Here is a 27,522-nt window from a genome sequence, read left to right as displayed (position 1 = left end):
ACTGCCAGAGCCTTCTGTACAATAATAATACTAAACAGCACTGTGCTTCATTTACTCATTTAACACTGCCATATCACTGTGTAAATCATTTAAGGACAGGGCCTGTATTTATCCATACAGTAGGGATGCACCGATACCTGTATGGGATATTATGTCCGATACTGACCTCACGTACTTGTTTTACAACAAGTAAAATATTTAATTTGTTACAGTCAGAAAGTGAGCAAAAATAAAACATGCTTTCAAAGTCATTGTTGGGATTGTAATGGCATTATTTACTGCTCATATCGGTACTCAGTATTGTACAAAAATATCAGTACTTGTACTTTTACAATCGTTGCATTTTGGGGAATATGCTTATTTATGCTTTCTTGCCGAGAGTTAAACTAAATCATACCGGAGAGCGGTATCGATCTTTTCATGGAAGTCTAAGTCTGTTGCTTTAAGAATAATAACTATCTATCAAAATGTAGATAGTTAGCCTATTATTTATAGCTACTGCTTTCTTGTAAGCTGTTCATCCAAATCCAGATTTAATATGTTAAAATATATATATATATATATATATATATATATATATATCACTTATTCTTCACACTTTAACTACTAAGTTGGCTTCTAGATGTTTGATAAATACAGGCCCAGATGTGTTCAATGTACATAATATTATACATTAGTGATAATCCAAAGCAACATTAATAATAATAATAATATATAAACTACAGAATAAACTGTATTTATACTGCCTCTATTCGTGTTCATTGTCAACAAACACAATTTTCATAATTTTTAATATCTCTGTATTATTGTTTTAAAAATAGCATCATCAGAGGGACCAACAGAGGAGCAGAGGGGATATATTAATAGGTCCAATAGCTCACGTGGACAGGAGAAAAGACAAAAAGAAAGGGGACCAGAGGAAAGATATCATAGAGCGAGAAAGTGCTACAATACAGTGTAGGCATTAATATTTTCCCTCTCTCCTATTGAAAACATTCATTTTCAGTCCTCCCATAACTCCAGCAACCTCACACAATAGTTCATACTGTAATGTTACGGCTCTTACAAAAACAACAGCACACCTGCTGCTCAGAGCTACGCTACATTATGGAAACCATGTGGGGTGAACCCTGACTCAACGGTGGAACAACGTTACAGGAGCTCACAGCCGCAATATTTAAGACAAATGGAAACAAACTGAGGATGACATGCAGGGTTCTGTTGCCTCGTAAGTCTAACGTTGCACTTAAGTTTCATATACAGTGTCTGCTTGATTAAATAGCTAAGAGATGTGCAACACAAAATAGGCCAATACGCTTGTAAAATACTTGCGAAAAAACAATATTTGCTAAATTAATATTCAAATACTTATCTTAAATTGTCTCCTTTTCTTGTTTTGACAGTAGCTTGTTTGACATTTTGAAAAATACTGCACCACACACTTTTAGACATTTTAGGAGATATTCCCACCAACAGCTGGGAGACAAGCTATTTTTGCACTAGACGCCCATTAGCCCATTAAATTTATATTGATCATGCACTACAAGAACTATGAATGTAAGCAACTGCGTCATCTCATCTGGTCACCAAAAAGTGCAATATCATCATCATCAGATAGCAAATTTAAGCCAATTTTAAAGTCAGATAGCTGCAATAAACTAGTGATATACTGTAAATTATAGCAGACTCCGTCAATACATGGGTAGATATTGAATAAATTAATAAATAACATATTTTAAATAAATTAGCAAACATATAATTCATAAATTATGTATCATCTCATCCAGCTTAAATGTCCATGTAACATACAAACAACCAATCTCAAATAAATACTCTGTGTTTGGTTACATTAGACGCTCTGTCACTCCAGTCTCCATTTGGTGTGTTAAATGTGTATTGATCACCCCCTCTAACACTTTAAATGTCTCTTTTCCAAGTGTATCAGCAATAATAGCACTCTGTAAATCAACAGTTTTCAACATGGCACTTTTTTTTTTGTTTTTAAAGAAGAAAACACATAAATACTTGTACTTTTAAGACTAAAATGTGCATTAAACTATCCTAAAAATGAACTTTTAGTAGGTTTTGTTGTTGGAATATGTAAAACTGAAACACACAGTGACCCATCCTCTCATCTAACTACATCCTCCGTATGAATTAATCAGCGTCAAATGAATTGTTAATGCAAGGAGCTTTGTTTCCCTCTTGCAGCTCATATCTCAGTGTAAATATTAAGCGGTCGCTGTGCTAACAGCAATACTGGACCTCATTTGACAGCTGCTCGTATTTGGCGTTTGAACATCAGCTGCGATTGGTTGTTTTTTTGGTCGTCGGTGTATGTTTGATGGCAGCAGGTTAGGTCAGAGCTGTGTGTGTAGCTGTACACAGAGGGCCAGCAATGCAGTAGCAGTTTGTGTGCATGTTCAGTGCTCCTATTTCCTCCAAACGATCGAGAGTAGTTAGCTAGCTAATATATGCCATGATTTCCCATCTGTCTGACACTGCGCGGAGTTACGGCTCCCAGTCGTCGTCGTGGTGCTGCGAGGCGATGATGACTACCACGGTGAGGATGGTGCACAGCACAATGGAGGCGATGCCAACAGCCAGGCTGATGAAGGAGAAGTTGCGTGCCTCGCGGGAGGCTATTTCCGCTGTCACCATGTCCCCTCTGGCTATCGCCGTACGCACCTAAGTGATGCAAGAGGGAGGGGATGGGTGTGTGGGAGAGAGGAGAAATCAGAATAAAACTTATGTAACAAGAAGATGCACGAGTGGGAGCAGGAGAGAGTCTAAAACAGCATGAATGGATCGATTTCACTGCAGCGCAGCCTGAATGTGCAGAAAGAGGCCACTCCACACAACATTAACACACCATAACAACATATACAGCTCAGACCGGTGGGTCCATGCCTTGTCAGCTCAACTCAACTCAAAGCCAGCTGAGCAGGCCCAGAGGAAAAAATCCATTCTATCCCGTTGCACCGACAATGGTGCAGTTACGTAATGTGGACTGTTGTGTGCATGTTGGTCTGTGCGTCTGGTGTTACAGGGGCAAACAAGAGCCACCAGACTGAGCCTTTACATTTCTAACATCACACTCAATTTAACTTGTGTGTTAAATTAGCATCAGTGAAAGGCTTGTAAAAGAGCAAACTTTTGAAGATGTAACATTTCCGCAGTAAAATGCCTATGAACAGTAGATCTATGGTATATATTTTCTTGAGTTGTGTACTTATACTATCCCGAATGTGTCCAACAATGTTCAAATCTGTAATTTTTTGGGGTATTTGGGTAACATTGTGTTTTACCGCTCGTGTGTCAATGGCGTCATATCCTTTTTGAGCATTACTGTCATAAACTGACTTTTTATGCAATTTTAAGCCACATTTTTTGGTCATTTTCAACTATATATGTTAAATGAATGAAGGAATTTATCCATCTGACGTCTTAAGTTATCAGAGAAACAAGCTGAACTAACGTTAGCAGCAGCCTGGTGGGCAGGGTTAGGGTTTATGAATGAATGAATGAATCTTTACAATTCATCCTGAGGGGGACATACAGTCTGGACCAAAGTGGTGTAGCGAACCATCCCTAGCGCCACCCCTAGTGACCACAAGGTTTTTTCCGCAAAGACTCAGTCTTAATGTGACTAAAATAAGCGTGATTTATAGTATTCTCCTTTTCAGCATACTGCAAATGTGTTATCACAATGTCATTCTAAAAGGCAAGTACAGTTCTGAATATAAAATGACTTTTGGAGGCATTTACATGACAAAGTCCCTGGTGAAGACGACATTATGTTAATAAAACTCAAAGATCAAAAGATGTTATAAAGTGCCATTAACCTGCACTGCTTTGATGATCGCAATGATGCCTGTTGGCCAGAAGCAGCAGACGGTGGTGAGCACGGCGATGGGCAGGTAGTCGTGTGGCGGTCGACGGTCCATTAGGGTGATGCTGGGTGGCATTTGCATGGGATGAATCTGGCCCGGTGGGATCCCTGGGTGGCCTCCCCCGGCTGGCATGTAAGGTTGACCCTGAGCAGAGGACAAGAAGAAGACAGAGAGTAAGTATTAGAGCTGTTGTAGAGCAGCTTACAAAGCACTTTCCACCCAAAACACACCGGAACAAGGTGACACAGTCAAAGAGGAGGACAGTATTACATCTGCATGCATTAAAGACTCATGCATATCTAACATTTATCAGCAGCGTGGCAGGAAGTGTAAAAAAAATGGAAATGTATGTGTGCATACAATAATGTATGCACACAAACATAAATGATATTCTTTAAGTATTTTGTTTTATTAAAAGAGACTGATGATAAACCTCAGCTATGGTTTACAGTTCAGTACACATGGTGGTGAGATTTGTGGTATCACAAAAGCAGTTGCAGTTGCTTGATGACTCACAATCACATTTTGGGGCTTATTTCACAACTTCTAGTTTACTTCAGGGTCTAGTGTGGATGGTTTCATCTACTACTGTGTAAACATATGTAGCTATAACTCCAAAACCAATTATATTGTACAAAATGAATAAATTAATGAATAAAATAAGGGTACAAATTGGATTGGGCATTGGTTCACAACCGGCTTGTTTACAACAAGACAATGCCTGCTCACAACCCCCATGGTAATTATTTCTATGAACCAAAGACCAATCAAGCCTTCTTGATCTTTTTATCATTGTTATGGTAATTGTATGCCTTTAATAGCTATCTAGAAGTAGAGAGATGGAGAGGAAATGAGGGGAGAGACAGGGGAATGACATGAGACAGATGTCCCCAGTCGGATGTGAAGAGGTGATTCTAGTTCAGTAGTTTCCAACCTTTTTCCTTAAGGGAGCCCTTTTCTATCATTGAGTAAACTGACGACCTCTGACTAAGTGACATATTTTATGAATATTTCACATTATATTAAACGCATAACTTAAATAATAATCTAAACAATTTAATTTTGTTTTCTTAACAGACATGAATGAAATGCTGAGATCTAAGCCTAGTGTATGTTTTTTAAAGTTCTTTTTGCACTCAAGAAAAAGCCTTGCAACAAGGTCCGACAAACCCCTCGTTGGTTGGGAACCACTACTCAAGACCACCAAGGCACACTAAATGCTCAAGGACATCACTGAAAATGATTATAGTTTAATCATCCTTCTAGCAGCTGAGCAGGCTTCAGTTGCAGTCAGCAAATTTAATTCATGTCAGATTCTGTATTTTCCTATTTCCTGTTACCAGCCAGAAAACTGCAAACCCAATGAAGCAATGCAGTGCCCTTTTGACTAATCAAAAAGCTTGAGGCTCAGACATATTTTTAATCCAATGTAAATGTACTCTTTTTTAAATAAAAACCCATTCAGGAATTGGAAATTAGCTTGGGCTAAAAATGCAATGATATGTGGTGTTAATCTATTCAGTGACGGTTCTACTGTGTATGCTTAAGAATCCCTCTGTCCCAAAATAACTGAATAAATACATAAAAGCCAGTCAACCAAGGGAGCTGTTTCAGACATTTTCTCTCTTTTATGTAATTTTAATGATAAAAAAATATATCTAAAAGTTGCCTAAAATTGTAAGCTGCTGCCACATTTTGTGTCTTTGAGGTAAAAGCGTGATATGCAAATGTATAAATTAGAAAACATACACCAGGTAACACTATTTTTTATGGGTCTGTTATTTTTCTCGTACATTTCCTGGAAAGCATTTACACTAGTTGTGTATGCATTATTTTGTACTAGTTCTAGAGAAAAGAGAGTTTGATTGATAAAAATATCCAGCAGTTGCCATAATGCAGGCTAATTAGTGGACATTTTATTTACTTAGATTACTTTTCTTTTAAGGAAACCTGACTTCAAATTCATGCAAATTAACACAGAACACTGTCGGTCTTCTCCCTTTAATAGTACCAAATTACATAGTTATTTCCAAGAAACGTGGCAGTAAATAATTTTACTTTCACCTGTAAAATAAAGTGTTAACAAAATTCACTTTCATCCATCAAATCTGTAAATTTAGGATGAAAAAACATAACAACCACAATCTGTGACACGAGGTGGAAAGAAATATACAATATATTGAACCAGAGTCTGGTGTAATTCTGCAGCAGCCTGATGTCAGACCTGTGAAATCTCATCTCTGACTCACCGATGCCATGGGGTAGACGGGTACGTAAGCTGTGCAAGGCTGCAGCTGAAGCGGGTAGCCCGGGTGGAGGTAGCCGACAGGGGCGTGAGTCATAGCGCCTCCGGGGCCCTGGGTCTGGACTGTGTAGCCCTGTGGGGCCCCCTGCGGACCCAGCGGGCCGCAGTGGAACTGGGTTTCTTGAAGATATCCATCTGAGCCCGGAGGAGGAGGTGGAGGAGGATAGTTGGGTTGGGTGCCCGGCGCAGGCTGCATGTTGGGGTGCTGGGGTACGTTAGGGTCTTGTGGGCCCGGGAGGTACGGAGGAGGCTGCATGGTCTGACGGCCAGAGTCATCGAGACCTGAGAGACGAAGAAAGAAGAAAAAAGAGGGAGGAAAGGTTAGAAGAAAGCAGGCAGGAGAGGAATCACAAATAGAAAAAAGCAGAGGAAGAACAATAAAAGAAACAGATGTAAGACTGAGGGCATGTTATCTAACCATGCACTGTTACAGCACATTTGTCTGCATGTTGAATATGTCTTATCTCACTGACGGGGGGGCAATTACACAGACCACAGCTCCTCAACAAGCATCCACTCAGAGAGAAAACCTGTGCAGCCTGTTTTGCTAATGATGACAGTGATTGACATTTTCACCTCCGTGAGAAGAAACCTTTTTCTCTCTTTCTCCTTTCAAAGAAGACGTTTTATTATCAGTTAGAAATGTGGCATTTCTGAGATGCAGAACTTCATCTGATGGTCTGTCTGTCTGAAGCATCTGTCTGCTTTTGGACGTTGGAACATTTTATGCTCACACCTCTGCTCCCTTTGAGTTTGCTTAACATTGAAAATGACTGATAGGGTGTCGTGTTTTCACAGCGGGGAGGGCGCAGTAATCCATTCTGACAGGGACACGAGGAAGAGAGATGGAGATAGATGGAGGTGAAGATGGAGGAGTAAAGGTTTTGATAGGACAGAAGAAGGAGAGCAGGAGGCAGTCGGAGAGCAGAGCAGTGTGAGTGATGAGGGATGACGACTTGTGCTCCGGGAGCGGCTTTACGTAACAGACCCCAAACTCTGTCACAAGTAGGAACTGGACCAGAAACAGACAGAGGGGAGAGGAGCGAGAACGAGGGAAGGGATACCTTTAAAAGGTCATGGCGTGAAGTGACGAGCAGCTTGGCAGCAAGAAAAATTCACGTTGGTGTTTCTATATTTTAATTCTGCAGACTCCAAAATCTGTCAAGATAGGACTGAACAGGAGAAAAACTAGAGAGTGATGGACTTTTTTGGCAGCAAATATACAAAAAAATGCCTCATAGCTGCCAGAGTTAAATGGATGGATGGATTAAAGTAGTTATTAACTCACTAACAGATATCAGGTCTCATTATTAAGTAGTAAAATGATCTTTTTAGAGGTAATTTAACAGTTGCTTTCTGCTCCTCGCTTTAATTTTTTAAGACTAAATAGCAGGTGTATAATTACACATTTTTCACTACTTGTGAACTCACTGTTAAGAAGCGAGCTAACAGTCACTATTGCTCCAAGTCTAGCCATGATGTTATTACACATTAACCATTGACATCAACCAAAACAAATGAAAACTACTTTTCTTGTTTGGTCTAAAAAGCAACTATAGACATTTTGAGTCATAGTAACAGGAAAAGCTCAGGTGTTACTAATAACATTAACTGTTCTGCTACATCCAGTTAGCCAGAGTGCAAAATACTGTAGCCTCACCTACAAGTTATGTAGCCTTATGAAGGTTATTATGTACACATGTAGAGGGGTGCAATGTAATTAAGTACATTTACTCAAGTACTGTACTTAAATTCGAAATTGAGGTCCACAAGTCAGACTCCAAACGATGGGAGCAGTTTGGATTCATACGGTGCCAGCTCTGTCAGGTGAGCTACCAGAGTTGCCCTTATTTGGTGATTTTGAATGTTTTTCTTGAACTGAAGGATGAAATGTTCCTTTATGGTTTGAGGAAATCCTTCTACTTCTGAAGATAAATAAACTATTTAAAAACCCTCTTGGATTTGCATTGTCACAAAGCTGAAAACAACAGGGCTGTTTTTCTTATAAAAAGTTTACTTTTTGGAGATACATGCTTACCACAGGACAGCGATGCTACAAATATGACAATTAATTTTAATTATTGGAGATTAGATTACCCAACAGTACATGAAGTAGTAACTATCAACTTCAAACAACAGTAAAATGAAAAATTAATGCAGCAGTAATATTAATCCAAACACGTCAGATATCATAGTAAAACACTGACAGTGACCATTTCACTGCATAATAAGTACTTTTACTTTTAATAGGATTACTTTAAGTACATTTTGCTGATAATACGTTTAAGTAAGGTTTGTGTGTGGTATTTGTACTCTTACTTACTTAATACTTAATTACTTAGAGTAAAGACTGTGATGAGGCGCCCTGGTAGCTCACCTGGTTTTCATCCTCCCAATCTCCACTCCTCAGCTGTCACTATCGATTAAAGGCAATAAAAGCCCAGCAAAAAAAGTACTTCTTCCACCACTGCTCACGTGTTTGACAAGTCCAGTCAGTTTTATTCACAACCGTGTGGCCAAAATTTGCCTCAAAGGCCTGTTGTCTCAATCCAGCTGTGAAGAGTAGGAGTGAGTCACCTAATTATTAGTAACAATTACATAATGAAGAACAGGATTAGAGACATTTTGTTGATGATAAGTAACTTGTATAAAAACGTTTTATGTAATATTTCAGTTATCTGTTCCTGGCAGAACAGTTAGTGTGACAAAATGATGAAATAGGGCCTGTATTTAGACATAAAAGGGCCTTAAGGGGATAATTAATACAGCTGGTTTCCTCTCCCACAATGGCTTTAAAATAATAAGAATATAATTTCAACTGAACATTGCTGAATTTACATGAACCAGAATAATTCCCACTCAGTCCATTTGCAACATCAATGCTTCTGCATGCTCATAAATAACATTACAGGACCGCTGTCGTTCATCTCCGGATAATGGAGCCACACACACTTAATTAAAACACGAGACAGCAGTCACGTTTACAGCTCAAACCCGCGGTCTCCTGTCCAGTAACAGTGGCAACTTTCTGGGGTTTCATTATGACCTTTTATTCTTTCATATTTTAACACTGGCAAGATACACTGAGCTTTAAGAGAATGGCAGAGAAAACCGGGGAAAAAACGAGTCAGAAATGTTTATTTTTAGTACAGCAGACATTGAGGATTATTAATTAAGGCTGTTAAACACGCGCGCACGTGAAGGCGTGCACGCGCAGAGGACACCCACACTAATGTCTATAGTCGGGAGAGATGTACGTAGGCCTGTGCGTAATGATGGTAATGAGACACACACACACACACACACAAAGAGAAAAATAACAATCAATCCATCATAAACCGTAAAGTAGCCTCTTATACAAACATCACAGGGAGTGCTTTCATTTATTAAGCAGGAAAATAAATACAATCCTGACAATACACGACTTTAGATAGATATCAACCACATAAAGTCTGATAATGTCACTTTAAACTCTCTATTGAGCACAATAGATGTAATAAAGAGGCCCTATGGTGGTGTTTTTTTTTTTGCCCCCACTAGGCTGCACCCACACAGCGGTGCATCATCCTATAGAAACAGCGCTGTGCAGATAAACAGCGGATGGAGATGCAGATGACAGGAAAAAAAAAAAAAAAGATCCCCGTCAGCCTGATATGAATCCGCGCATCAAACAGACGGATGTCCGTAAATAAGAATAACCAAAATTCTTACATCTCAGTGGGGGTTGTTAAGAAGTGGCTCAATTAGGCTGCCAATTAGGCTTCCCAATAAAAAAAAAAAACACGACACGTTTTAATTAAAACACCTCACCGTGTTTTTCCGACGACATCTTCTGTCCTCCTCCTCTGATCGGATGTTTCAACTCCAGCTGGTGGGGAAAATCGCTCCTTTCCGTGCGCGATGATGCAGACTTTTACTCCAAACGCGTGCAACCCATCCTCAAGATGTCTTCATCTTTTAAAAAAAAATATATATATATCACCCCCTGTATATTTATGATAATAACTAAGGGTGGTTTTGTTTTTTAATTATATTTTAAATCAAGATAAAGCCCATTTATCTTTCCAGCGCGCAGGGCTGTGCTGTATTTTCCTCCTCTGTCTCTCTGTGTGGCTCAAAGTCTAATAAGGTTTCTCCACTAACGCTCGCCGTACATTGAATTAATCAGACGCAAAGCTATCGTTGTCTTAAAGCGACAGCCCAGACTAGGAGGGGGGGACGCACATGCACTGTGCTGGAACATCCCATTACAGCTCCACAAAAGAAACCACGCATTTTCTCTCCTTGCGTGGCATTTTCACCACCTCAGTTTTGTCCTCTCATGCATGTTGTCCTCGGATGATTTTCTCCTGCAGGAGTTTGTTAACAGGATGTCAGGAAGTCAGGAGAAAAGCAAACATTTTATTTGATCTCTTATCATTTTAAATAATATACATGTTTAATAAAAAAAGGACATTGCGTTATGTTTTTGGAATACAGGGTTTTATTACTGTACAATAAATTACAATGCAGGTTTTAATGTTCATTCGCACACAGTCTGTATTTTGGTCTGTTGGTTAAAATCATTCCCTTTTTCACAGTCAGGAATTTTCATGTAAACATCAGCAATGTTTTGTAGGCACATACAGCATTTGTTAACATACAGCATCTCTTTACCTCCCCCATATATCTCCATCTTTCTCACACCTTTCACACAAAGAAGCACTTGGCTGCAGGCAATCTCGGCATCATTCTCCCTCCGTCTCTCAGTGGGTGTAGAGGGAGGCGGTGAAGACGATGTCCCTGCGGATGGCCAGGGACGCCTTCTCCATCTTGCTCCCCAGGACGGAGTCTCCCACGATGCGGGCGGCCTGTCGCACCTCCTTCAGCACCTCGTCCAGGCGCTGGATGCAGCGGACCACCGTGCCCTCCTGGACGTCTGTGAGCAGGGCGATCTCTGCGAACGGCTGTGATGGGGACGGCAGGGGTGAGACAGGGGAGGGATGGCACCAGGGAGAGGTGAGATATGGTGGAACACAAGCGGGGAAAGTATTTCAAACAATAAAATCATTTAAAGCTTGTAATGAATACATCATTAGGCAGACAAAACTAGCCTACATTCAAGCTTTGAGATCTCGCACAGTGTGGCAAATGAGAACTGAATACTGTGTGGCTGAGTACGGGGCCACAAGATAAACCTGACAGGCCTTGAGATGATTAACAGGAAAGGGAGACAAATCGTGCTTCTGCTATAAGAAACTATAAAAGTCATGCAAGAACCAGGGACAGATTCATTCTTGTGTGACACATACGAGTGATTTATTCTCTTAAATCACTGGTTTATTCTTTGTTCTCTAGGTCCTGTTTCATTTAGTCTAGCAGAGCCTTTCCAGAGAGACAACATGCTCTGTTGGTCCTGAATGGTACAGAACCTTAATTAGTGTCATTAGTAACACCTGTGTTTTCCCTACTGTTTCACATCAAAATGGCTGCTGGGAAAAATGTCTTTTGTGCAATGATTGTAACGTGAGGTTGAAGGGAATTATTCAACTGTAGGGCAGATTCCATTAGAAAAATAAATTAGGAAATACCTTATAGTAACTCTGACTTTACACATTTACACCTGGTGTCTTAATTATAGCTAAAATTATTAGTCGGCTTATCTTATTAGTTAACAGTTTGCAACAATTTGATAACTGATTAATCATTTCATTCATTTGCTTGTTTTCTTCTTGTCTTGTATTATAGTAAACTGAATAACTTTGGGTTTTAGACTTTTTGTTAACTGAAATCAACTTGGGCTTCTGGAAATTGGGATCAACATTTTTTTTGCTATAAATCAACAAAAGAATTGGCCAATTACTTGATGATTAAAGTACTCGTTAGCTGCAGCTTTAATCTTAATACATTATCTTAATATTGACCTCTGATCACATGCCTTTGCATTAACACTTGTTAATGCTGGCCTTGAACTCTAGGTGCTTGACAGAAGCATGTTGATTCAACACCATTGACAGGGTTGCGAGTGCAGTGAGATCCGGAGGTAGGGTGTGTGGACAGGGCCTGGCTTGGGGGGTAGAGAGGCTACTGCGTACGATAGGCGAGGTGCATTTGTGAGGTAGGGTACGAGCTGGTTTTCAGTTGGTGCAGAGTGGCCCCTGATAGGACAGGGAGGTGAATTGAGCGCGGGTTGAGTTAGAGTAGAGGCGAGTGGAGGTCCTGGATGGGGTTAAGGAGCACTGGAATGAGCAGCAGGGATGGTTGCAGGTGTTTGGGAGTATACCAGTTGGTAGGGGCAGGCCAGATGCCTCCAGGTGTCAAGCGGATTTAAGAGGTTGAAGACCGTGATCGGATGGGCCGTCGGTTGGCGCGAGCAGTACACCGACCGGTCTTGCAGGGGGCAAACGGTGTGAACTGGGGCCGATGCAAGAGCTTCCTTCAGGGGGTCTGTGGGGTGTCCGCTGATATGCCTCTGCCGGGCTCGGCCGGTGGGGTGGAGGGACGGGGCACGCCGAGTTCGTGGCGCTGAAAGAGAGACGGGAGGGAAACAGGCATCAGGGCAGTGACACACACACACACAGAGGAGAGAGATGTGGAAAACAGGTGGGAAAGAGTAAGTTAAGCCTGGACGACAGAAATTTTAGTTTTACAGGCGGCCCTTGAATGCATCGCTCTCTCTCTCTCTCGCCTCTTGTTGTTAACAGGGTGACCTTGTCATTTACGTTCCAGAAATCTGTTTCACAAACTGCTCTCCTATTGTAGGTCTACGGAGCTTGGGTCATCACTAATTTAGTCGCTCGTAAAGCACTTTCATGTATCAGAGGCAGGTCACTCTGACACGGCAAAGGCGAATTCAACAGAGACAGAATGAATAAATAAGTGAGTGAGTGAGTGACTGGGGTGAGTCAGGTGAAGTGTCCTTGTTGTCTTTTCTGCGGGGCGAGGAAGTTACACGTCAAATCAGCGCAAGCACAGTGTAATAAAACATGAGAGCGACAGTGTGTGAGTGTGTGAGTCACCCCTAGAGTTTGTACAGTATGTCAGTACACACACATCCTGTCGCTTTAATAACTTTTCATGAGTTACAAGCAAGAATTCACCTTCTAAACAAAAATCCCACTTCCTTCTTACCTCCTGCAGTGTGTTGGTAATGTGCGGCTCCACCTGCGTGTTCTGCGTGAAGACCAAGCAGGACAGCAGGGCGGCGCTCTCCTCGGGCGCCAGCGGGCTCAGGACGTTCTCGAACAGCAGCTCGGTCAGCAGCAGCTCGTGGCTGCTGATCTGACAAGCGACGCGGCCTTTCAGCTGTACCGCCCCGCTGCTGTCGACATACGACAGGGACTGCAGCACCTGGGGCAGACCGGTGGGGAAATAAACCTCTTAGAGTGTTTGCTCAGGATCAATAGAGGTTCTAATTCAATTAAAATACTACTCTACTCAATCAAAAAATCTTGCCTGAATCATATTCTTCTGTCCCATCTATTAACTCAAATTTACTCAATGGTCACAAAAAACAACAATTTCTATCACAAAATATAGTCAAGCTTTAATTAATGGATTAAATAAATAAATAAATATTACAAATTATAGGAATACTGATCTAGAATGTAATTTGTAAATATTTTGTGACTTAATGTTTCATCTAGCGCCATCATCAGGTCAAATATTTCAGTTGTCCAAAAACATAACATCCCCACCATCCTCAACTGTACTTTTATCTGGATTAATAAGCACATGTTAGCATGCTAGCATGTTTGGTCCGGCACCTTAAACCCTGAACCACAGGGACACTGTGATGGGAAGTTTTCAGAATTTTCATTTATTATTTGATTGCCTGATCAATTAGTCAAAAAAAATATTGCAAGGTTAATAAATAATGAAAATGAATTAAGTGCATCTGGAATCCCAATATGATGATGGCCAGCAGTTTGATATCCCTGCTTTTAACGATAAGCTATTAGGCCTAAATGTAAATGCTTTAAAAATAACAAAATTTATAAATAATCATCTCAAAGATCAGACTAAGGTCAGAGATTTCAATTTAAATATATAAACCAAACTATGCAGGACTGAAGTGACCTTATTCTAGAAAAAATTAAAATCGCCCTGACAGAAACCGGTCGAGACAGTGAGTCAAATATCTGATTCAAACCTTGATCCTCTGGTGGTATTCAGGCAGCAGAGACAGAGACTGGTCTGACACCAGGAATAGCAGCATGTCCAGCTCCTCCTGCACACTCATCCTCTCCTTAACCCGGGCAAACTGAAACACACACACACAAACCGTGATTACTTAACTTGAGTATACAACAGCAGTACTGCAGCACTTGACCTGATTTCAGTGCAACAAAAAAAGCAACACTGCATTGTAGCAGAGAGGAAACGTTGTCTATTGTACTCTCATTGACAGCACAGTTGAATCTCTTTGTGAATATGTTACATAAACCCACTGAGGCCAATTACTGTATACCAACAGCTTGTGTTGTAGGGCATACTGCATTAACCATTGCTTGTATAATACCCACAATGCTGCATAAAGACACAAGGAAGTGTGAATCCACGGTGTTGAGGGGAGACAGTGATACTGCAAGTAAGAGCTTGTTATCTTGCAAAGTAATGAGAGCCCATGCATGTGTGTGTGCATGTGTGTGTGTGAGATGGCTCAAATGACACGCTGAGCCTGTGAGACAGTGATGAGCTGCAGCTATGAGCCTATATGGGTAATTATAGAAACAGTCGGCTCCGATCCTCGCATCTTATCTCCTCGGCGTGGCTGCCAGGAAGACAGGATACACAACACAAAAGAGGGAATCTTGCGGCTAAGTTTGATGTTATTGTGAAACTAGAGGAGAAATGATGGAGGGATAAAAGGAAACTGATGCTGGAATGAAAAGAAAGAAATGAGAGGCGGCATCAAAACAAGGCCAATTGCAAAGTAAGAGTCTTATGTAAGGGTGTGATGTTGATGAGCTGCCTAAATATGCAGTGACTGCACAAAAGAAATTGATGTTTTCATTATCAAACAGTGGAATAAAACCCACCAAATCATTCTTCTGCAGCATGTCAAAAATATAAATAACTTCCCTCAAGGACTGCCTCAGTGATTAAACACATCAACCATCGACAAACACACACACACACACACACCTGCTCTGCAAAAGTGGGCGAGTGGATGCAGTTGAACTCTCTGAGGCTGTCTTGCAGCACACGGAGCCTCATGGAGCCCTCCACCACATCGACGCTCTTCAACTGGAGGTCGTTCACGGGGTCGAGGCTCACTATCCCGCTGGGGCTGGCCTCGGCCAATCGCAGGAGCTCCTGGGTCGCCGTGGAGATGGCTTGGCCGGGAGGGTCAAGCCTGAAGGGCAAGAGGGTGAAGGAAGACAATGAGAAAGAGGAAGACAGCAACAAAGATGCCCTTTTTTTTAACTGACAGGGCTGAGTGGCCTGATAGAAAGACAGAAATAAACAGTTTAAGTTTTGTGATATAGTATACATATATACATATATTAATAAAGCATGACCAGAAATAGACAAATATACGCACTCTTAGAAGGTACAAATGATTTAATATACAATATTTAACTTCTGCCACTAGGATGTCTCTCACAGCAGAACAATAACAAAAGACGGATCATGGGAGTTGTTGTCTTCACCATCATTGTTGCATTGCAATTCCTTCAGTGTTCCTCGTTCAGGAGGTTTTTACCAGGAGCCGAATTATCCACAGAGGCAGGTTTTTAAGGCGAAAGCGGTTTGACCTTAAAAATCTGTGTTTGTCCTATACATAACTATAATATAACTTCATATTATTTCTTTAGATAAGGGTTTCTTTTTTGCATATTGTCTGGATTTTGTTTTTTTGGACTTAAAGGTGCTCTGTGAAGTTTTCTTGTAAAATAACAAAAGTTACGTCTCACAGTATCGATATAGGATAGTGTGTATCCTTGAGGTCTAATAAGTGTGCTGAATGCATTTACTCCTTTATAAAACATTTGCAAAGCTGCAAATAATATTTGTAATCACATCGATGTTTACTAGCTAACAGCGTTTCTCTGCGCTCTGCTGCCGCCGACTGTCCGTCAGTGGGATGTGAATCGCACCGTCTGTGTGTATGTGTGTCCTCATACACAAAGCATGATACAAACAATACAGGGCACCTTTAAATTAAGCTTCTCAATTTTTCAGCGGAATAGCAGAACTGTAAAGTTGAAATGGTTATCAGGAGGTAATTTTGGGGTCAGTGAACACACAGTGAGACCCCTCCACAATAAAGACATCAACCAAGCTCACACACACCTGAATCGTGGCTGTTGCCTCTTGTTGTAGTTATCGATGATTCTGTCTGGTATCACTTTGAGGGTTTTCACTGTGATGGCTGAAATGTCCTGAAGCTTCAACTTCTGCACCGTGTGGCTGCAAGGGCCTGACGAAAATACAAAGAGCGAAGGAAACATCAAACATACAATCTGTGAAGAAACTGGTTAATATAAATGTACGTGTGTGGGTTTTAGTGAATGTTTGGAGGCACTGGGGTAGAAATAATGGGAAAAGTATATGTGTCTGTATCTTGTCTGCCAACCAACCTTCAGGTATGAAGAGAGCTGTGTTGTAGAGGTGAGGGAAAGTGTCGCTGTTGTTGCCTTTTCCCTCCCCTTCTTCATTGCCCTTCTCACAGATGATGAGAGCTGTGAAGGTGCGATTCACAGAGTCGTTGGACACCTGGCATGGAGTGAAGTGATGTAGGAACAGGAAATCAGTAGTTAGTGTTGTCTCATAGCCCAGTCTGGCCTTCTTTCTGTGATCTGGTTCTGTTCACGATTCTTGGAGCTAGAATCTAGGAACCAGCCCGTGTTTCCACTGCGTTCTGAGTGGAACTATAGTAATCAAGGATGCGTTATCAACAGATGGCGTCGCACAATGGAAAACTACCTGTAGAATATTCCGCATGCACTTTGGTTCCCAAAGAAACCCTGTTTTTTTCAGGCTCTGAACCAATTTATTTTTGGTCAAAATGCTCTGAATGTTTCAAAAACATGGAGCATGAACCTTTCTGTGAAGTTTCCATGTTTTCTCCAGTTTCCTCCCAGAGTGTGATGACAAGCAGGTTGGGTGATACCGAAACTCTACACCGCCTGCAGGTGTGAATGCGTTTGTCTGCATGTGTCAGACTGCTGAGCAGTCCAGCATGAATGTCTCCTTTTGCCCACTGCATGCTGGGATAGCCTCCAGACCCACACGACCCTGAGCATGTTATAATTGTGTATCAACGTCTGTTTATTTGACCTGTTTTTTGTTTTTTTACCTATATGTTCCTCATCCATTTGCTCTACTTTAATCAAGAGTTTCTATAAAAAAACAAATACCAGAGGCGCCTCCTACAGAATGAAAATCATCATGGTACAATCCAAAGGATCCACAGCTGTAGCTGTAAAGTCTGATGTGTCTGGGAAAAGCAGCAACAACCACTTAGAATTTAAAGCGCACAATAGACTACTACTTAAACTAGGGTAGGTAACGTTGGAGAAACTAGCAAGAGACGGCTAGAATGGCTATTTTTGAAAGTATCCATCCAAAAAATCCCACCTTGTCCCTTCAGGTGTCCCTCCTTCGTCATCGCTAACTGTATCCAACTACCTCATGTCTCATTCATACAAACCATAACCCTTATTACAGGCCTGCGACTGCTACAGATACCTGATTACAAGCTACAGATCGGGATGTAAAGATAATTTCAACAAATATAACAACAAATGCTTCTGAAATACATTACCTATCCTTGCCTTAAAATGAATTCATTAATAAAAATTTTTGGTGACTCAAAAAGTCATGTACTACTGCAGTGGTTCCCAGCTGGGGCTCTTGCACCCCAGGGGTTACCTGTGAAGATTGTGGAGTAGTTCAACTAATTTGAGAATATGGCTGCCCTACAACATATTTTCACTTTGCAGGATTTTAGAAAGTAGTGAATACAGGTCTGCATACAGCACAATACATTTTAGCCATGATGAAAAACACACACACACACACACACACACACACACACATAAACACACACATACCTGTAGGATAACTCCCACGGCATTGAGGTGCTGCTTGTTGTTCACCACCACAACCCGACCCACAGACAGAGCTTTCAGCCCGTTGACCGACTCCAGAATTGCACGCTGAAAGCAGAGAAATCGGGAAGGAAATGTAGAAAAAAAATGGTCTGAATTTGATATTCGACGTGTAAATGTGTGTGTTTTATACCTGGAGGGCCTCGGTGGTGGTCCGCAGCTCCGTTACGGTGTGGTAGTAAGGCAACAGGTCGGACAGCTGGCCTTCTGTGTCCAGGGGAGGCAGAAAGGACACCATCTGCTTCAGCTGGCTGATCCTCTTCTCATGGGCCTACATCGAGAGGAAGAGGGGAAGAGGAGAAGAGGAGAGGAAAAGGAGAGCTCTTATAACACATTTGTTGGTTGTCATGACTCAGGGAAGATGTGAGAAAGAAGAGTGAGGAGGAGGACAGAAGGAGAGATTAGAGTAGAATAAAAGTGAGATAAAGCCGTAACTGTTGCGTATTTTCTAGTCTTATTCCTATTCTAACTGCACTTATTGTGTCTATGTCGTTTACTTATTTTACATGTACAGTATAGCCTTTATGATCAAATCTGTTATGTTCTGCTGGTGTATGTTACCTGAGTGTCCCTGTGGCTTTCAGAAAAGCTCCTCCTCATCATGTCGGTCACACGGAGGGCTTCGACTCGCAGCAGGTTGAGGATCATAGTGTAAGTCAGTCTGAACTGGGACTGGAGGATGGTTGGTTTACCCTGATCCAGACAAAGACGATGGTGTCAATAAAATAAAAGTTTAAGACATGTATTGTATAATTAAAATAAATGCCAATTATTTGACAAAATCGACGTATCATTTCAGCTTTAATGGAGGAGTCAAGGGACTGAGGACAACCATCTTTAAAAAACATAAACAATAATAAATATATAGTTTCATTAAAAAATAAGGGTAAATAATTTTAACAGGAGTAAACTGTGTTTTTGTTGGGAACTATTTTAGCTATTGTAACAATTACTTCCTATAATGCGCACACACACACACACACACTTTGCACAGGAATGACAGCTAATCTTTTTTTTTAACTTACAAGTCAAAGGAAACACAAGACAACTTCTGTTGAAGCGGCAGAGGTACTTTTAGCAGGTCAGAAATGTGTTAATATGTCGATACCGCTAACCTCGGATGCATGCAATGAAAGTACCTAGTTTTTGTATATCTGAATACTGAGAGACACTGACATGAATAGAAGAGGAAATCTAATTTTCAGATAATTGTGGAGCTGTGGGAGTAGGCTATTACTACCTTAGTCTAAAACTGCAGCTAATAACACCTCAGCATATAGCCAGGTACTGCGACTCTGGCACTGATATGTGAAACAAGATACTTAATGTTAACAAGCCTAACTGGACTGAAGGCATCTTGGGTTGTGGTGCAAATCAACAGTAAAAAAAAAAAAAGGCACACAGCTTGTGGATTTAGGGTGGCTATAACTGAAACCCTAAACACTGCACAAACACACAAACCTTGCAGAGAGTTTTAATTCTGTGGCTCATTAATGCGTTTTTAAGACTTTGTGGTCTATGAAAAATAAATTCCCTCAATCAGAACCGTGCCAATGTAAACCTTTGAAAATAAACAGCACAAGCTGTATTACAGCAAACAGACAACACAACTTACATATTTATACATTTAGTCAAGAGGATAAAGCTCCTATTAGAGATAAAGGAGAATTATTTCTGCTGAGGAGAACATTGAAATCGAAACACTCCTCTCCAAACTGGCACAGAGGGAAAGTGAGTTAAAATAACCCACTCAACTGTGTAATTAAATGTTAAATGAATAACCCAGCAACACCTTTCTTGAAACACAGCCAAAATAAACAGGAGGCTGAGCGCTGCATTAAAAGATTAGACGTATCTTGCAATGTTGACTAGAAACCTCTAGAAGGAGATTACCACACAGAATCCTATGTAAACCAATGTGGCAGGCATTGTTCTTAGTGTGGGAGCACGGAGGGCCTCACCAGCATCATGACGTGCAGGTCTGCCATCTCGTGAACTCCAGTTTTACACAGAATGATGACGGTGCCGGTGGGGTCCAGGCCTCTCCTGCCTGCTCTGCCCGCCATCTGAATGTACTCCCCTTGAAAGAACAGTTCAAAACATAAAAGAGATATCAAAATCCTGCTGTTTTCCTCGACTGCAATTCATCCTCAGAGATGAAAGAGCATAACAAATGTTGGTTCAGATGAAAGAGACAGAGAGCAACGAACCTGGCAGCAGATTTCTAAAGCCGGTCCCGTCGTGTTTCCTGATGCTGTCGAACACCACGGTCCTGGCAGGCATGTTCACTCCCATTGCAAATGTCTCAGTGGCAAACAGCACCTGGGAAATTAAGGGGGGGTGATGCAGGAGTATTGTTTTAATCGTGTGGGCAGATTTTGCTTGAAAGAGCAGAAAAATTGGTTTGCCATCTTTGGCATATATTTGAGCTGGTATTTGATGTGTTCGTCTGACTCACCTTTACAAGACCTCGTGAGAAGAGCATCTCGATGACCTCCTTCAGTATTGGCAGGATCCCGCTGTGATGGACTGCTATTCCCCTCTTCAACAGGTCCCTCATGAGCAAAATCTAAACATTTGTAAGTGTTAGCATCACGTATCATAGTTGATTTTATTGTAAATTAAGGCTGAACCATATAGATACATGTGTCAGGATTGGGTGTGCTGTTTCACTTTGATCTGACTTTAAACGGGAAAGTGAAAGGGGTTGTACTTCTTATGCTTGAAAGCTCCAGTGTGGAGGATTCAGTGGCATTTAGCGCTGTAGTTGCAGATTGCATCTCCCTCATTTCACCTTTCGCTTCCAAGCACAAAAGGGGAAAACTACAGTGGACGCAAAGGGTGCAAAAAACACAAACAGCCCTATCTAACATGACAATTCAACATGGTGGCCTCCTTAGAAGGCAACCCATGGCGTCTGTAGATAAAAACAGCTCATTCTAAGTTAACAAAGCTTGTTATACACTAATGACAACATATCTATGAATATTATATTCCATTTCTGCCAACAGATCCTTTTAAATGCCTAATTTAGGCCAAATTAGATAATAGAGATATAAACACTTCCCTGCATACAGGATGTAATTGCACAACACAAACTCAAAACTATCATATTCATATCAATATTCTATTACTTTATTATACTTCTTTAAGCTCTGTTTTCATGTCCAACAACTCCTGAGGGAAATATGTGCACTACTGTGTTCACCAGCCGGTTGCTAACTTGGCACTAACTCTGACATTTGGTGCTGAGCAGGTGCTCCGTAGAGCCGAGGGGAGCTTCAGAGTCTGGTGATAATTCTGTGTGAGCTTGTTACCATGAGACCTCTTTCACATTACACACAGTAATTTGATCATTTTTCTAATATAAAATATTGATTAGTGCAACTTTAAATCAGAGTTTGCACTCTGGTTGAACAGACAGGTACAATTTAGTTGCCCAGTGCAGTTTACATGCCACCAAAATCTTTTTCCTATCCTTCCCTTGTGATCAATATTGTACCTAGTGGTTGCTTTCTGTCTCTATTATCTGCAACATCATAAAAGCCTGAGGGGAGAAACTCTAAGGGCTAAGCTGACCGTTCTTTACCTGAGGCAGCTGTCGGTCTCCTCCTCGGAGGCGACTCAGGCTCTTCTGGAAGAACGAGTGGATCTCGGCTTTCTCTATGGAGGTGGTCAGGTCCATGGAGTCCAGCGAGCGTGCGTTGTCGTCACAGCGCGTCCGAGAGAAAGTGAACGCAACCACTGGTGTCTGCTGCCGCTGGGACAGGTAGTGCAGGAGAGTGAGCCACACCGCTCGGTCCTGGAGGGAAAAAAAACACACAGAGGGATGAAAACATGAAGCATGAAGATGTTGTTAGAGGAAAAATCTAAACGCAGGGAGGAGACAATAGAGGAAGGAAAGGAATTACCTGACTAGCTGAGGTATTGTGAGATGTATTTTTTGCGCCAAATGATTGGGCATGTTTGCTCGTGCGTTCCTTCTTGGCATCAACAGCTGCATAGTACCTGAACAACAAACACAATTCCTTTAACAACCATTGACAGAAGAACCACACGGCCGCAGATGTGAGAAAGTTGTACCCTTTAGTGAGAAAGTTGCCCACAGCATCCACCAGCAGGAACATCTCTTTCTGAGTCTTGCTGCTGTTTCCTGTGTACAGAAAATGCTCCAAAGGCACCGGTCTCTTCGATGTGCTGATCACGTAAATGTGCTTCTTCTTTATACGACTAGGTATAAAAAATTGACGAGGGAGAGAAAGAAAATGCAGTTAATATTACAAGCTTGTGTCTTATTTTGACAAACTGGCAAATCCTACCACAAGAGGCTCTCTAATAATTGGTAGTGTTGCACCTACCCGATCCACTCGCTAAACTCTAGAGCATTTGGGACTGTGGCGCTGAGGAGAATGATACTGACGTGATCAGGAAGCATAATCAAAACCTCCTCCCACACAACCCCTCTCTGAGGAAAAACAAAGGGGTGGTAAAAAAGGAAAGGAGATCTTATTATTGACATTCAAGAATAAATTAGGTAAACGAAAGATACAGAAAGCAGTTCCCGACCTCTGCATCGTTGATGTAGTGAACCTCGTCAAAGATCACCCACTCCAAGTCTCTGATGACCTCTGAGCCGTTGTAAAGCATGGACCTGGTGGAGCGACAGAAAGCAAGAAAGCTAAAAGCTCTTTCCTTTTCACCAAAAGCGTTAATTCAACATTCACAACCAATAGCTCGGGTACCTGAGGATCTCAGTGGTCATGATGAGACATGAAGATTCAGGGCTGATCTGGACGTCCCCTGTCAGGAGTCCGACATCTCCAAACGTGTTCTTAAAGTCTCTGAACTTCTGATTGGACAGGGCTTTGATAGGAGAGGTGTAGATGGTCCTATCAAAACACCAGATTAGAGAGAGAGAGTCTGAATGTGATTTGCACATCCAGAAAACACATACATACAAAATAGGAAGGAAATGTTGATCCTGTTTAGATATGTAGAAGTGCTACTTCATATATACTAAATTCCACACAGCTATTAGTGGAATCTTCATATCTGTGTAGAAAACAAGTAGAACAACATGCAGAGAAAGCAGAGGCACTTCAGACAGCAGCGAAAACTTTATTTTAATGAGCTGCAGTTTTTTGTGCCTTCATCAGAACTCTCCAATTACTTTAATTTTATTTTTTTTGGACATTAGTTCCTCTGTGAGTTGAGGAAACTCTCAAAGCTCTTTTAAGTCCCTTTCCAAATAACAGAAAATGGAGAGACACTGAGATATCAAAATATTCAATGTTAATGCCCGTTCTAGATGGATTTTGAATTAAACCAATACCCGTTTTCTAAACAAGCGTGCTTCATCAATGGTTTTGTTTTGAAGGAGGAAATTACTTCATTAAAAATAAACATATATTCCTTCCTTAAGACTGGACTCGAGTGCTACAGCGCTGCTTTTAACCTTAATTGACTATTCACTAGATGAATTAGCGTCTGTGTTGCACTTTCTATAACAATTTAATGTTTTTGTATCACTTGTAATACGTCAATGTAAGCTAGCCTATACTTTTCCTGTTCCTGTAGTTTCACCTTTGCTCTAACTCTTGTTTATGTTCAGTAAGTATGTAAGTTCTCATTAAATTTGATTCAGTACAGTTTTCACAGTTGCTTCCAGTAAAAAAAACTTCAAAGACAAACTGCTGTCTTCAACATTTACTGGAAGTGTGTTTTAGCTCGCTGCATAGCTGTGCACCTACGCACATAGTGGGGGCAGAAGAAATTGATTTGTACCAACAAATACACACCTTGTCATGTGTTTCTGTGAGAGAGCGATGGCATATTCGGCCACCACTGTTTTGCCAGCTGATGTGTGCGCGGCTACAAACACGGAGTCGTGAGCCTCCAGCCTCAGCACAGCCTGCTTCTGGAAGACATCCAGCTCAAACGGCCACTGGAGCAGAGGAGGGCAGAGACACAGATCAGTTATCACAGGATGCTTTTTATGTGATGATTCATCGCAGAGAAACACATAGACAACAAATGAATAGGGAGGGAGGTGTGACGATTACAAGATTGCACAAACAGTGCAAGTGTATTGCTAGAATACCCACCTTGAAAGCTGGGTTGGGGATGCGTTTGTAGAAATCATCGCAGGGTGAAGTTATGTTGACAGGGATGGCCCATTTCTTATTTTCCACTGGGTTTTCTTTTGGCTTTGATTTCTCATCTTTTCCTTTCTCTGGGGGAGATGAGGATGACACAGCATTCTGAAGACAGAGGAAGAGATCCAGATTTCAGTGCAGTTAATGTTTAGCCTAGAGGCCTAATTGGAGTCCAGGTTGTTTTTATTACAGTATTACTGTGGTTTGGAAAAGGTAAGACTGCATTAAATTCTACAATTTAAGTAACGTAACACACAATTCCCCTACTCCACCTACATTTTTACAGTGAAAAACAAAAAGAAACAAACAAGTCGCAGTACCTTGATGACCAGGTCTTCAAGGCTGTTTGTTCTGGGTAGTTTGGGAGCTTCTTCAACTCTTTTGCCTTCCTCTTTCTCCTCTTCCTCAGGTTGCAAAGCAGTAATGTCATCCAGTGCGGACAGGAGGGACATGAGGTTGACCTCTGCCTTTGCAATCTTGGCATCTTCAGGATACAAATTTTTAAAAAGTAAAAGATTATATAATGATCATTTAACCCCTGTGGGATTTTTGCATAGGAAAGTAGGATATCTAACCTTTGTCAGTGAAGTCCATCCCAGCTTTAAGTCCAGGTGGGACTCTGAGTAAATCTATGAGGGAAAGATATTAGCTGAAGTAACAACAGACGTTTCACAATTATTTCAACCCTACAAGTCAAAATTTAAAATTCACCATTCTCAAAGTCGACATCCTCCTCCAGCTCAGATTTCTTCTTGATTTGGTCCAGACTAAGCTCCTCCATTCCTCCTGTTAAATGGATATTGGAAGATTACAGGGACAAAGTGAAAACACCTCACTTGCAAACATCTCAACTACTGGAAGACTACGTAAATTATTGAAGAGAAAATGCTTTGAATTAGTCTCACCGGGGAGAAAGGGGTAGTTGGTGTTGCTTCCTCGAAGGCTCTCTGAAGGGGGCCCGGGTTGGCGTTGAAATGAAAGTGAGTTCTTTGCTGACAGGCCAGTGTTCTCCAGTAAAACCTAAAGTTTCATTAAAGACGCAACAGACCTGAAAGTAGCTGAATTAACCTTTACTTTGCTTTAAGTAACAAAATTGGCACTTTCTCTCGAGTTATACCACAACAGCTTCTTCTCAGTAAGAGACAATTTAATTTAGTTTAGTGTTTAAAACAGGATGAGGACTGCAAGAGTGGATTAAAAGTTTATGTCTGTAAAATATCATAAAATAGTAAAAAAAAAAAATGCCCATCACAATTTTCCAAAGTGGAAACATATTGAAATTCCTTTTTTTGAACTGACAGCCCAAAACCCAAATATATTGAGTTTGAGTGAGCACATCTGAGATGCTAAAACATGGAAATCTTTGTAATTTTTGCATCAAATACAACTAAAAAATGTTGCAGATTAAAATTCTGTCAATCAGCGAATCAATTTAAATAATAACAGTGCAGAGGGAAGAGTGGGCCGGTGGGTTTGTGAGCTACCTCTGTGAAGTCCAGCAGCATCCCTGTGGTTGGATCTCTGACGACAGAGAGACCAGAGTGGAGCGAAGACGGAGTGCAGTTGAGCAGAGAGTCGACATTAACTTCTCTCTGAGTCACCCTGGTGAAGACATCAACACAAGAGTTACATCTTCATATAGATACATACAGTCATTTCAAAAATTAAATGACTCAGATTAATCAGTGCTATCTGAAAATGTTTACTTTATCAGCATTGGATTCGTTATAATTCTGTTATTTGTTGTTTTAACACCAGATAATGTTGTAATGCTATCATCTGAAGTATTTGTCATGGAGCTAATAACTTTCATGATCAAACTGATTTAATGAAGAAACATGAAACATTAAAGGACCAGTGTGTATGAGTTAGTGGCATCTGGTGGTGGAGTTGCAGATTGCAACCACTGGAATACAGCTCAGCCTTCCAAACCTGTAGGAGAAACTTTGGTGGCCGTAAAACTAGTGATGTGGATCCCACTGCTTTTCATGGCAGGACACGCCCTGCATAGCATTCAAGCGCTATGATTGGCCAGGTATCCATGCTCGTGTGAGTGGGAGGTTTTTCCAAACCATTACCTAAACCTAACCAAGATTTTTTGTTCCCTAAACAGCGACGGAAAACTGAAGCTCCTTAACAAAGTAACTAAATTATACAGTAAGTCTAAAAATATATATAACAGAGTAGCCAAACCGTGAGTCCTGTACTTAACCCATTCATCCACCGCTACTTTCTTTCTGAAGTTGGACTTTCTGGCACTATTTATACTATGTATAAAGTGTTACTTCACAAGCTTCATAGGACTGAATTCAGGGACTGAATGCTACGTGTCTTGGCAAGAAAAGCATGTTCTCAAAATACTGTTTATTATTTAACTAGCAATAATAAGATTGTTTACAGAAATACGTACTTGAGAAACCTCTGGAAGGCAAAGTCTGTGTCGTGTATAGGAAGCCAGGAAGGGTCCCGTAAAAACTGCTTCTCTACTTCTGTATCCAGGCTCAGGCTGGTGGGAGGAAGCCCGTGGGGGAGCTGTGGAGGGACAGATAAGATCAGATATACAGTAAATTCAATCTATCTATCTCTCTATCTCTCTATCTATCTATCTATCCATCAAACATCTATCAATTAAACATCTTTAAACAAATGTAACACATTTGAACAAAACATGTAAATGTGAATATGTCAATTATTATTTTAATTTTAATTTTAACGATTTTTTAACATGTGAAAACATTTATTTTTAACCACAAAAAAGTAGTATAAATAACAAAAGTGCTGCAGAAAAAATGCCTCTGTAAATCTTGTGTTATATTACTGTATCATCAATACAGAAAATGTGGAAGCAGCATTTATAGTTACTTGACATATTGTTGGATAGTTGAAGCTATAACAATGCATCATATGCTGTCAGACAAGTGTAGTAAACCGTAGGGGTGTAGGAAAATATCAGAAATATTGCATTATTATTAAACCCTAAACCACTGGATTAGACTACTGTTGTAAACGTAAAGTGAGTGCTATGGTGTTGAATGTTACAGGGAAGGTGATCCCAATGTTGTGGTTGCACA

General features: G+C 40.9%; 2 protein-coding genes across 2 annotated transcripts in view; both read right to left on the bottom strand.

Annotated features, from left to right (window-relative positions):
* Positions 1 to 591: 591 nt before the first annotated feature.
* Positions 592 to 10,300, bottom strand: prrt1 (proline-rich transmembrane protein 1). Its single transcript, XM_035681446.1, has 4 exons — positions 10,009 to 10,300; positions 6,143 to 6,480; positions 3,846 to 4,037; positions 592 to 2,688 (listed from the first exon to the last, which is right to left on the bottom strand). The coding sequence occupies exons 1-4, from the start codon at positions 10,025 to 10,027 to the stop codon at positions 2,512 to 2,514; spliced, it is 726 nt and encodes a 241-aa protein (XP_035537339.1). The 5' UTR covers positions 10,028 to 10,300; the 3' UTR covers positions 592 to 2,511.
* A 2,522-nt stretch (positions 10,301 to 12,822) lies between these two features.
* The window catches only part of skiv2l (SKI2 homolog, superkiller viralicidic activity 2-like), a 15,519-nt gene continuing 819 nt past the window's right edge, over positions 12,823 to 27,522 (bottom strand). The window contains exons 3-27 of the mRNA XM_035681671.1: positions 26,862 to 26,983; positions 25,936 to 26,053; positions 25,357 to 25,471; positions 25,163 to 25,237; positions 25,027 to 25,080; positions 24,772 to 24,935; positions 24,401 to 24,556; positions 24,095 to 24,240; positions 23,039 to 23,185; positions 22,863 to 22,947; positions 22,655 to 22,761; positions 22,380 to 22,526; positions 22,208 to 22,304; positions 21,886 to 22,098; positions 20,755 to 20,865; positions 20,507 to 20,618; positions 20,258 to 20,376; positions 18,858 to 18,989; positions 18,430 to 18,567; positions 18,240 to 18,344; positions 16,764 to 16,899; positions 16,477 to 16,603; positions 15,325 to 15,535; positions 14,330 to 14,440; positions 12,823 to 13,527 (exon numbers count right to left, since the gene is read on the bottom strand). Coding sequence (XP_035537564.1) covers positions 13,138 to 13,527; positions 14,330 to 14,440; positions 15,325 to 15,535; positions 16,477 to 16,603; positions 16,764 to 16,899; positions 18,240 to 18,344; positions 18,430 to 18,567; positions 18,858 to 18,989; positions 20,258 to 20,376; positions 20,507 to 20,618; positions 20,755 to 20,865; positions 21,886 to 22,098; positions 22,208 to 22,304; positions 22,380 to 22,526; positions 22,655 to 22,761; positions 22,863 to 22,947; positions 23,039 to 23,185; positions 24,095 to 24,240; positions 24,401 to 24,556; positions 24,772 to 24,935; positions 25,027 to 25,080; positions 25,163 to 25,237; positions 25,357 to 25,471; positions 25,936 to 26,053; positions 26,862 to 26,983 — 3,438 coding nt within the window. The 3' untranslated portion in view covers positions 12,823 to 13,137. The remainder of the gene's footprint in view (positions 13,528 to 14,329; positions 14,441 to 15,324; positions 15,536 to 16,476; positions 16,604 to 16,763; positions 16,900 to 18,239; positions 18,345 to 18,429; positions 18,568 to 18,857; positions 18,990 to 20,257; positions 20,377 to 20,506; positions 20,619 to 20,754; positions 20,866 to 21,885; positions 22,099 to 22,207; positions 22,305 to 22,379; positions 22,527 to 22,654; positions 22,762 to 22,862; positions 22,948 to 23,038; positions 23,186 to 24,094; positions 24,241 to 24,400; positions 24,557 to 24,771; positions 24,936 to 25,026; positions 25,081 to 25,162; positions 25,238 to 25,356; positions 25,472 to 25,935; positions 26,054 to 26,861; positions 26,984 to 27,522) is intronic.

Source organism: Morone saxatilis, unplaced genomic scaffold (assembly GCF_004916995.1).
Source record: "Morone saxatilis isolate NCDOM2014 unplaced genomic scaffold, NCSU_SB_2.0 Contig9, whole genome shotgun sequence".
NCBI lineage: Eukaryota > Metazoa > Chordata > Actinopteri > Moronidae > Morone > Morone saxatilis.
The sequence above is the reverse complement of the archived record's forward strand: the minus strand, read 5'-3'. Positions and strand labels throughout refer to the sequence as shown.

Bases quoted from the DNA above. Each gene is read 5' to 3' on its own strand.
- prrt1 (XM_035681446.1), bottom strand. The intron at 4,038-6,142 runs GTGAGTCAGAGA...TCCTCTGCTCAG, and splicing joins CCGTCTACCCCATGGCATCG to GGTCAACCTTACATGCCAGC. The intron at 2,689-3,845 runs GTTAATGGCACT...TGCATCACTTAG, and splicing joins CGATCATCAAAGCAGTGCAG to GTGCGTACGGCGATAGCCAG.